Source organism: Toxotes jaculatrix, chromosome 1, assembly GCF_017976425.1.
Source record: "Toxotes jaculatrix isolate fToxJac2 chromosome 1, fToxJac2.pri, whole genome shotgun sequence".
NCBI lineage: Eukaryota > Metazoa > Chordata > Actinopteri > Toxotidae > Toxotes > Toxotes jaculatrix.
This window is the reverse complement of record NC_054394.1, coordinates 18629397-18641587: the sequence shown is the minus strand read 5'-3', so window position 1 is coordinate 18641587 and position 12191 is coordinate 18629397. Positions and strand designations below refer to the sequence as shown.

Sequence of the window (12191 nt, the reverse complement as noted above, 5' to 3'; positions counted from 1 at the left end):
CAGGTTTTGTTCTTGTTGTTTCAACAGCTTCTGCCAAAAATAAATAAATAAACTTGATTTTGGACTTCATCCCCCTTGCGTCTTGCGACTGGACGTTCAAATTAGCATGTTCCTTTTCAGGCCTGGGTTCTATTATCCTCGCTGATGGGGTTCTTTATAGTTATCAGGGGGGTAGTATTTAAAAGCACGGCTTGTTTTAATACAAGAGTGTAGCCTCGTGGAATGTGAGGAATTCTGTCATTTATTTTCATCCGTGGTTGAAAATTAGAACTTGGAGAACTCAGGCCATGTGATTTCAATTAGAGGAGCTGTAAAGACCTGAAGACACGTAACGGTCAGACAGACTTGTGTTCTGCTAGTACCAGTCTCCATGCAGTGTCTGGACACGCTCCACAGGTGAAGAAAGGCAAAACTAGAACCAGCATTCAGGTCCTTTCTGTTTAAACTAACATATATTTACGCAGGAGCCTTATCATAATTAATTAGCTATACTCTTTGACAGGGGTCTAGTTGTTGACAGCAGGCTTGAGGCTCTCAGTGCAGGAAGGCTGTGGCCGGCCACTGAGGACCTCATGCCATTATGATGATGTGTAGCAGTTCATTCTCCTGTTTGTTGAAGACATTCGCCTCCCTTGTGCATGTTGTCTGACCTCCGGCCAAACTGTGACATAGGGGCTTCATAAGCAGTCTTCTGAGTAGTTTGCTGAGTCACGGCACTTGCCTGTGTTGAGACAGGACTGCTGAAATTCACTGAATAGCAAAATGGATCCAACACCACCACTTTTTTTCCCCCACTGAGAATAAAATGACAGTTGTCAGGGTAGCGAACACCAAAATATTTTGGGGAGCGATTTGAATTGTAAATGGCCATATGTGACCCCCTCTAAAAGGTAACCTGGCAGTTTTGCAAGTGCCAGTGAGAGATGACGCTGTACATAAACGTGAGGTTTATTACTCTTCTTTGGCAGTAAAATAACACATGGGCCTGCAGATAACTGTGCCATATTCAGAACTTTAACTTGTATTCAGAACAGTAAACAGCTGGGTTATAACAAGGGGGGAGTTGTAGGTTTCAGCAGTGAGGATCACTTCCGCATTCAAAAAGCTGCAGTTCCTCGGCTGCCGCTGGGGGCTGGCTCCAGAAGTGAGCAATTCTCCATTGAGCCCCATGTTAAAATAGCCAACTTTACAGCCAAAAAAGACATATTTACAGCCTGGTACATTTTTTTGTTTTTGGTCTCTATTGATAGTTTCCACCTCCGGGAACACTGTGGGAGGTGGAAACAACCATTTTAGTGTTATTTAGAATTCTTACATAAATTAGGGCGTGGTTGCGTTGAGTGACAGCTCCTGGCAGGCACTAGCAGTTAGCTCTTTGCAAAAGCATCGGCTGGGCTAGGCGGCTACATCAAGAGGCCTCCGGCTACCTCCAGCGGTTGGCTGCAGTGTCCGTGTTTGTTTGCCAATGTTCGGTTTTTGTGACAATATGCAATATACATACAGACCTGGATTACCTCTGATACTGAAGGAGACCCAGTAGCCCTGCTACAACATTGGGCTCCCTATCTTTCCACTACAGACATAGAGACAGGTGGTGCCCATGATTTGTTAGCTCTGAGTATCAGTGCCATGGGCATGCACATTGTTAGTCATGCCACACCGTTCGTTCCCTTTGCCTTCCCAATACGGAATATTATTAGAATAAGTCCAGTGATGTCCCTGTTAGCCTTTTTTTAGTTGAAGATGTTTTTGTAGTCTTGAGCCAAAGTTCTAGGTTACAAACTATGTTTAAAAAGCACATGCAGCACACTAGTGTGTTGGTTTTGATTTTTCTGACCAACGTAGCAATTTGACATGGTTTTAGTGCTAGCCAGTTCTTACGTCAGAATTTGTCATTCTAGGTTTTTAGTGTTTGAATGAGAGTAAATCCCAAGTGCCGTTTAGCTCTCCACTAACTGGCTGGCTTTCTTGTGGATTCCAAAATCCATGTAATTTGCAAATGTTGTAAAAATGTGTTGTTTGATATAAACAGATGATTGAGAGTCTAAAAAGCTGACACTATCTGCAGCACTCTAAGCCAGAGTGCTTTGAATTGGGAATTTGGGCTTTTGTTGATTGCATAAAAAAATCCTCATATGTCTATTTATCTGTATTATTTAAGGGAATTCTAAGAATTGGGCCACATGTGTTCAATTTCTGTCTCTTACTCTCTTTATAGGAGACAATTTTCCCTTGGCTGATAAATAGAAAGTGTGTCCTGATTGTCAAAGAGTGAGTAAGAGTTTAAAATAACGTTGAGATGAAGTCATGGGGTCAAACAACGCAGTGTGACAAAGTGGATATTGTGAAACAGACCTTGAAATGCTGTTTTTGGCATGTTAAATGGGGGAAATTTTTCTTTAATTAGATAAAATTTCCATCTATTAGCTTTCCAGATTACTAAACAAGAATGTTGCAGTCATATATCAACTACTAAATACATAGTGTGTTGTGTTTGCACTAGTGTCGACATGAATTATTACATCCAATTTAGATTTCAGAGTTTTACAAGGCCCAGCCATATGGGGTCCTGTGGGAGATCTATGAGGGAGTAATTTTGAAGCTAAAGCTTTTTTCAGCCTCGCAGATCCGTGTGGTGAATGTGAAGTTCACTACACCTGCTATAGATCAGCATCCAGCTGTCTCCTTCAGCACTAACTACATACTGTAAGTGTATATGCCTTTCTGTGGTGTACTTAACTACATACTGTACATACTGTATTGTATTATTCAGGTTGCGGTGAGGTTTTGTGATCGAACAGTGAAGGATGGAGATTTTGCCCCTTATGTCTCTTGGTTTGACTGTCTCCATCCACTATTTGCTTGTCAGAACATTATCACTAAAAAAAAATGAATGACCTTCTTGCTCCTGTGATCTGCTTTGTGTTAGTGGTGTAAGTTCCATATCTTACACATTGGACCACATTCCTCCTGAAACATCTTGATTCAATCAGTCCCACCAGGACCCTATCAGGAATATTTTTTATGATTAGTGTGGCCAGAATTGAATTTGCAGTGGTTTTTTTTGTTTTTTGAAAGGCAGAGCAATCCAATGTTTTGGTTATTTTTGGTAAATGTTTAAAAACTGCAACAGTGCACGAAAAAGCTTTCAGGGTAGCCGCCATTCACTAACCATAATTCGCAAAGAAGACTGAAGTGGCTGATTTTATCCAACCCGGTAATTAATTTACTGATTTACGGTAACTGCATCTAATTTGTTTATGCATTCTTTAAATCTCTGACTGTGTGACTGTGACTCTGATGTTTACTGCACTTGTCAGTATCACATTTGATTTTTGGTTTTCTTTTGCTCTCTCAGCAAATTTAGTTTCTTCAATGTAAGCTTTTTCATAATTCCTCTTTATGTTTTCTTTAGAACTTTCTCACTTCTTAGAAGCTTTTTTGGAAGAAGACTCAACCCAAATGAAATCAGCTTCACTTTCACTTTACCTTTATCATAGAACTGTATGGATGACAAAAGGAGCTGTTAGGAAACCGACAGGCTGTCGTGAAACCCTAAGCTCTTTCAACATACTTGTATATTTATGGGAAACCCCTAAACAGAGGGAGCAGAAACACAACTAAACTGTCACTGCTGTTGCATAGAGTTAGTTCCAATATTATTCATATATTCTATTTACGTTTAATTTCTTTCTATTTTGTCCTGTTGATACCTCTCTGTTTTGTTTGGTGATGTAGTCATATTGCATCAAATCTAATAAGTAGATTTGACTAAGCATTAAGTGAAATTAGTGAAATTAATTTTCTTGTGACAGTAGGAAAATCTGGAAATCTGTTGAGACCATAGCGTGTGATGTATTTCCTCATGTCTTTGTCCATTACTGTACTGTTTCTCTGTGTGTCAGGGTTTATCTGAAAGAAAAACTAATATTAGTCAGGAACAGGGACTCTGAGATGCTAGATTTTGAGAAAACAGTGCAAGTTGAGCAGTGCAATCATTTTGTTTGTTTTACACACATTGTTTGTTGGTTATAGATAAAGCTTTCTAAACAGAGGCATTAGCTGTATCAGCCAAAATATTGTCATTAGACTACATACTGAGCTTAGCATGATATTGGAGCAGAGTGATAATTCAAAAATGATCATTTATAGACAGCAGTATAACAATATGGCGATGATATAATTGTTTCATGATATTGTTCAAAGATTTTTGTTGTCCAAATCAATTATTCTGCCCATGCTGCATACTTATCCATACATTTGCCATTCTATAGGGTATATTGATTATAAAATATTGGTATTACATTTACAAGGCATTATCGATTGTCGTAATTATCATAATTTTAACCACATTACTCAACACTATATGTTGTATGTTATTTGTTGGATAACTTAAGAGCTCATTTAAAAAAACAAAACAAAAAGAACTTGAGGTGCCATGACGCCGTCCTCTGCATCCATTTCGCTGACAGATCTTCACTGTTTTCTCTGCAGGTTCAGGAGAGGGATGTGGGAAGATCATTCAGCGATTCCCCAAGAAGGACTGGGAGGGAACGGCCTTTCCTCAGGGGGTGGAGATGGTGAGTGATAACAGCCTCCTACAAACTCAACATACCTCAAACTGAACAGAGAGACTAGATCATCTCAAGTACACAGAGGTTAAAGAAAAAAAGATTAGATCAGTTATGAAACTCCAAGCATAATTGACTAGCGTCTGAATGGTTGCATCATTTTGTAGCCGAGACCTTTCCTGTGTTTTCCAGTTAGTGAGTGTCCTTGTTCTTATGCCCCTTACCCACTGGCGGTTTCCTGATTTGACTGTTAAGAATGTTTTTCTTCTGTGTAAAATACTGTAATACAAGAAATATATTTGTCTTCAGCATTTTTGTGTCACAAAAATGACAGATTACACCCCAAGGAACTTTCATGTTGTAAAAGCATATTTACCCTTTGGAGGATGTACAACAGATGCTGGCATTTCCTGTTTCAGAAAAATTCACAATTATTGTTTACACAAAAGTTTGTTTTAAACCTTTCCCACGTACACTAATTGGCAAACCTCTTTACTACCTCTCAGAATCCTTTTTAGATTATGTCAATGACTGTTTCCCTAGTTTGTGTCTGTCTCCATCTTCCGCTTCAGGAAGATTAAGGGAAGAGTTGTCTCTCTCAGTTTGTTCCATCCCTCTCTGCAGAGACACTCAAAGGGGTCTCTGACAGGGGGTCTGTTATCCTTATATGGACAGTGTAATGGATGGACAAATATTTGCTTATCAGAACTGGGAAAAACTGTCGATCTCTAGGGCAACATTAGCAGTTAACAGTATCATACTGCACAGGACATTACGCCAGTGTTATATCTGTTTTTGTTCATTTATATTGGCTACTGCAGATAAAGTTTTAATGACTAAGCAGAATGGTTTTGGCAGTCAACAAGGAGAGCAAACAGCAAAATGACTCTAGATCCCAATACAGTACTTGATCCTTTGAAAGTGCTGTCCAGCACATTCTTCTGTAATAGTACATTTTTACTGGTCTCTTCAATACAACACCATAAATTACAATTACAAATACAGATTTTTATGCCTCCAAACCGGCGACAACTGCAGCCAGTTTTCGGGTTGTCGATCCGTCCCGTTCTCTTGAACGTGATATCTTAGGAACACCTTGAGGGAAGTTGTTTAAATTTGGCACAAATGTTCACTTGGTCTCAAGGATGAACTGATTAGATTTCGGTGGTCAAAGGTCAAAGGTCACGGTGACCTCACAAAATGTGTTTTTAGCCATAAATCAAGAATTCGTAGGCTATGAAAAAAATTCACACAAACTTCTAATATGATTAAATGATGAAGTGATGATATTTTATATCCAAAAGGTCAAATGTAAACTTCACTGTGGCATCATAATGTGCTGCAAATACATACAGTGTGGAGTGTGGTTGTTACAGTTCAGCTGCCTCTATGGGTGCAATCAGTCGATTTCTTTATCCAGTTTTTTAACTGACAACCAATTAACAGTGCCACCATAAAGATATGCATGTAAAATTCTGATTGGAGGGAACAGATTTGCCCCCTTTTGTTGAGCAATTTTACAGTGAAGATTTAAAGGACACCCCCACCCCTCCGAAACATTGTTCGAACTCTGAATAATAAGTGACAGCCCTAAACTGTACATGATTGGAAGTACTGTGCCAAAATAAATGTTGCATGTTGTCTATTAACAGTTGAAGGTATGTTTTGCGTTTGGTGAAGGGCATAGAGATCGAACACCCCAACAAGTATATCATTTAGGAGCAAAGAGATACAGAGAAGAGCAGCAGGTGTAGAGGCCAACAAGTTGCATAATAACGGTCAGATATCTCAGCCAAGATAAATGGACAGAGTTAATCTAAACATCAGACATTCCCCAACATCCCATGTTTAGATGAGGTAATCTTTTCACTAGGACAGGATCCTTTGTAGAAGGACAAGTGCAGTCTACATTTTTGTACAGAATTGCAGATTCTAGAAGGTTAAACATTGAACTGTGGTTGCCAGTTTTGTTTGCCTTTTAATAATTGATAAATTATGGCCAAGCTGCAGCTGAAATCTTTGGCTCTGTCCAGATATGTGAAAGAGATAGTTATACCATGACTCTTGTTTATGCAGTGGTATTTATAAGCCAATTGAGGACAAGTGAGCACAAATAGACATATTGTAAGTGGGTGGTTCGAATAGCAATCAAGCATCTTCCTGTGTAACTCACTGAGTCTGTTGGTGGCCATCAAGAGTGTCTTGTAGTGAGTTATGGCTTAGAGACCAACAGTGTTGTGTCATACAGCAATAGCATAGTGCTCCTCAAAGCCAATGAATGGTAACTGTCACTGATAAAACTATTTTTTTTTAAATTGAAAGACAGAATGTACATCCTGTCCAGACAGAATGTCGAGGTAAAATATTGGAAGAACCTTTGTCGATGTGAGGCAGAAACCCTAACACTGGTATTTAGCCTTTCATTGACTTTGCATGATGAACCAGCATGGCTCTGTTCTCTCAGTATGATCACTCAAGTATCCTGTCGTGGTTTCATAGAGTTTAAATATAGAAACACTTCCACAAGTTTAGCTAAATCTATTAGCTTAGTGTTTCCAGATGTCATTGAGGACCTGCGTGCCATTTTTTTGTGGTTGTGTGGGTGTGTGTGTGTGAATTTTTTGTATTCCATCTTGCTGAAGTTATCCCTCCAATGCTTCTTCATTATGTGTCAGCCTAGACTGAAATTGAGACATACTGCAGTCCCCAGTGTGTAAAGAAAACATAAGGCATGATGTTTCTCATTGAAGACAGTAATCTCAAGCTGAAACAAGAGGATGCATTCAATTCTAGGGCTTTTTTTTTAAGTGCGTCTTGGCAAATACTCCACATATTTGCTGAAACTCTGACAGATTATGTATTGTACCATATGTACAAGTATAATAGAGAATAGAACAGAAATAGGTAACAGAATGAAGAAGATACATCTGTTGACATCTTCAGTTTTATTTAAAAAAAAAACACCCAGAGGAGTAAGCAAGAACAGGAAACAGGGGGTTGTTCCAGAAATTTGCTTTCCTACTATGTGGTGTGTGACAAACTTTGGTTAAGAGCCAAATGACTGAAATTCCAACTTTGAACCTTTAATGAAGACACACCATAGTGTTTAACAGACCCACTAAGCAATTTGCATTTTGGCTCTGTTTTGCTCTGGTATGTAAACCATTATTATTTGCAGATTTCCTCTACTCCATGAAAAAGAAAATGACTCATTTACAAACACTAAGGAACACATCTGTAGAAAACAGTGGATGAAGCTGAGCACGAAAAGCATTTTGCGGTCACAACAGGCCCCCAGCAAACTAAATAACCACAGATGAGGAATGCACCAAGAAAAAGCATTTACAACTTGAGCTAGGAAAAATGTGTTTCTCATCTTTTCAGGCAAGTGATGATGATAGGAACCAGCTCAAATCCTCATCTGTTATGGATGAGCCAGGTCTGTAGATGGAGGTCAGCAAGTTGCGCACCTAGTACATTTCCACTGCCTCGACCTCCAATACCAAGACTTAGTCCTCATGGTATACTGTAAACGGACGTAGGTTCTGGAGGTAGTTGTAGGGTCACGTAGGAGACTAGTCATTACTACCTAATGGATAGTAGAGTTTTCTTCTGTCAGACTGAACACTTTGTCACTAGCAAGATTTGCTTAATTCTTGTCTCATGTTCTCATTTCTCTTTTTCCTCTGATGGACTACAAATACGAGTAGGACGTGGATCACATGCTAGACAAAAGTTGCTGAGCTGTGGTTTGTTAAAATGAATCACACAAGAACAATAACCTTCACTTGAACTTGAACCTAATGATTACATGAGAGGCAAATTGGGACTGTCTGTATTTTATTATTAATTGTACCTTATTATACTCAAAAGGAATAAGGTGATCTCCCTTGATGTGATAAGTTTCATTAAATTTCACATTTCAGTGCTGAATCTGCTTACTTTGCTTTGCTTTTAGTTTTACAGTTTGAGCAGCATAGCAGCCAAACCTAGTCATGCTTGTCATGCTCCTTTTAATCAAGAAATACATTCTTTTTCTTCTTTTTCTTTTTTTTTTTTTTTTTTGGACAGTGACCATCTACATTTATTTTTGTTGACCATATTTTATTTAGATTTACCACCAAGGAGATTAGAGAAAAGACGTAAAATGTGCCACACAAATGCCAAAGGAATGCCTGGAATTTCTGTGGCGTTCACTGTTTAATTGCTGAGTTTGCTTGTTTAATTGCAAGCACCATTTGTTTAATGCTTGAAGTATGTGAATGGTCACAACATCCTCTGTTTGTGGGCAACATATTAGCGTCAAATGTAGATGTGTGAGTTTCTAGACTCTTCCTGTGGTATTCCTTTGTCCCTCGTGCACTTGTTTATTTCAGACATTTCTGCTTCTAACAGGCACCATGATTTTCATGTTAAATGGGCTGTATTAATTGTAAGTGTAAAATCTACATTGTAAAATAACCAGATGGACGTTGAGCTTTTTAAATCTATGTAATCCAAGTATTGGTGAGTGTTTGGATAAAAAAACCCAAATCATGTTCAGGGCTGCTTTTCCAGGTAACAGTGTTTGCCAGAGTTGTAAATTTTTACTGCTAACTTCACCTAAATCAAACTTTCATGCTTTGTACTTTAACGCAGTGGAAGCAATATGCCTCCAGTTTATGACAGGAAGGTTTTTGTTTTATGCTGTTTGTTGTACGTAATAACAGAGGTACATAAAACAAATTGAGTTAGTATTTCAGAACACATTGCCCTGAACCTGCTCAAACTGGCTTCCTTCAGATACTGTTCAAAACATCCATTACATGCACAGCCGTTACTCCGTGCAGGGTACTATCATTTTGATATTAATGAATTTATAAATTTCACCCCAAAAACACAGTAATAATGTTGGTATTTATTATTTGATAGATTTCTTTTTAGAAAAGTTAAATGTTGGATGTGTAATTTTAGCTTTAAATGTCTTGATTCTTTGCCTTAATAATTATATTGATTGTTTGTGCTTTGTCCCTAACTCTTCTAATATCACATCTCTTATTGTTTTAATATGAAATTTAAATGTTAATTTACATTTCAAGAGTCATATGCACATATATTACATGTTTGTCAACCTTATACTTAACAATTTACTTGACCACACAATAATAGTTTGTTTGTGAAAAAAGGCTGTGAAGTTTCTCAAACGGCATGTAATCCTTAAACTGAAATAGAGATCACCATACACTGAAATGATGAGATGCAGTGGAATGGGAATGGATGGCTCGTTATGTTTTTGCTTAACTTGGCCTTCAGTCTGCATGCACGTGTGTGTGTGTTGTGTGTGTGAAGAGAGATGCCTTGAAAACAATGCCCAAGAGGTCAAACACATTCCAAAGCACAGCAAAGTTCAGTGTTGAACATTAGGGTCAGTCCATTTCATGTAGCCTGCAGACAGTGTCCTATCAGCAGCCTCATTCCTGCTGTCTCTTCTACAGTCTCTTCTACTGCTGTCTCTTCTACAGTGGAATGTTTCCCAGCAGGAAAACAAAATGTCTCCCCTGATTACGTAGTCTCAAATCAGTCAAAAATCTGATTTGAGATGCCACAACGGAATCAGCTTCGATCAGCTTTACATGTTAAAGATTACTTCTATCTATATAGCAAGTTAAAGATGGGAAACTCTCACTTCATTTACTCGTCCATCCAAAGACATTTATGGACAGCAAAAATGGCAATTCATTAATCTTCTAAATTATTTGATAAGTAATAAGCTAAGCATGTGCTTGGTCTAGCTTGTGTGAAATATGCTTCATTTTTTTCATTGTTATAATACAATACATTTTCAACACACAACTTTCAAACTTTTAATGGTCATTTTCCCCATTTTCTAACATTTCATTTACTAAATAATTGATAGAAAAAATATTTGTCAGTTATCTGGAATCAGAATATTACTTTCGAGTGCTCAAATTTAATACGGAGTCTAATTGCATCAAAGGTTCCTCACAGCTATAATTTGTTTTAATTGGTGCACACGGTTATTAGCATATTTACGGGTTTGTTTACATTTACACCTGACTACCAATTACTTCATAAATAAGTTAATGTCGTTATGTGGGTCAGACATTTTTGAAAACAACCTTGGTCAGCAGTTTGAAATTGACCTTCCTCAACTCTACAGCCAAAACATTGTCAAAGAATTTGTTGATTCAAAAACATTCACCTCTCCCTCCTTGACGTATTTCTTAGTTTGTTTTCAGAGTTTGTAGATGACCTGTCCTGTCCTCTCCTCACCTTTAAAGTCTTTTAGCATTTAGCCTTAGGTGTGTGACAGTGGGAAAAACAGTGGGAGTCTCTGCGTAATATTCAGACTGCGCCATCTCTGGTCCCACATGTTGTGGCTGTGGGCGAGATGCTGCAGCGCTGAACAATAGTAATCCTGTGCTGGTCCTGTCCAATACACAGTACGCTGTGTGGGTTTTCTGTTCCACTCAGTCAGCTAAGCAAGCGGAGTTGTTTCTCTGACCACATACCATGCCGGTCATTTGCTCTTCTGTCCCACTGCTTACTCAGACTTACTCATATACTGGTAGCCATAATTGTTACTGAGAGAAAGACATTTATACAAGCGGCCACCACATTGGCCAAAAGTGTCTTAAGCTGCAGCTCCACTAATGGGCACTAGATTCTTCAATCTTTCTTTTTGATCAAGATCCATTCAAAATTTCTCTTGAATTAAGAAATCAATAAGTTTTCCTCAAGACATTATGGTCTCAATAGCTTATTTCCTTTGCGGTGTGTGTCTTGGTGGTCTTTAAAAGTAGAAGTAGATGTTTTGAGTTTATTTGATTGGCAAGACTTAGTCTATCCCTCTAAGATGTGGTGGTTGCTGCTTTCTTGTCCCTCCTCAGCTCCACCAACTTTGTATTGTCTGAACGAACAAGCCTTCAAAATGAGGGGAAAGCACAGATGCTACAGCTGTGCTCTTCTACACTCTATAAGTAGGGAGGAGTACATTCTCTTAATCATGATATAAATATCTTCATCAGATTCCTCCATAATTTGTGATGTGATGAACAGGTTTTAGAGTCATTGCAAAAAACACTCTTTTAACCCTTGCTTGGTTTTCTTTCTCTTTATTTACAAGCATGTGGCATTGTCACGACACATCTTGCCATCTTTCCTTCCACTGTTCAGCGTCTTTGAGCACCTGGAAAAGCACTATAAAAATTTGATGTATTATTATTATTTAATATTACATCTTGGCTATTTTCAGGCAGTTAGGCTGCTAGAAAATGTCATTTTTTAACTTAGTGGCATTCTACATGTGCAGGGGAGTTGTGTAAAGTTTCATATTGTTTGGATTTTTTGAATGTATGTCCACAGTTTTTCAGCATATGAATGCCATGGCCTAGACATATGTCATAGTACTATCATAATGTATTTATAGTGTAAAACCAAAAAAACGTGAACATGGATTTTGTCTCTCCTATTGTGTGTCCCTTTTCTTACTTTGCTTTTTAATGAATACGATTGCTGTGGCGTCAGTCAGTTAGCTGTTGAGTTGCACCTGATTTATAAGGAGCACCTGTAATCCCTACCTGTACATCCCTGTTTTGTTCCACCAGCAATGTGTAGACA

General features: G+C 38.3%; 1 protein-coding gene across 2 annotated transcripts in view; it reads left to right on the top strand.

Annotated features, from left to right (window-relative positions):
* Positions 1-12191, top strand: part of sbf2 (SET binding factor 2) — an 83861-nt gene that overhangs the window by 8324 nt on the left and 63346 nt on the right. For both annotated transcript variants that reach the window (XM_041033036.1, XM_041033027.1), the window contains exon 2: positions 4495-4580. In XM_041033036.1, the coding sequence (XP_040888970.1) occupies positions 4495-4580 (86 nt within the window). The remainder of the gene's footprint in view (positions 1-4494; positions 4581-12191) is intronic.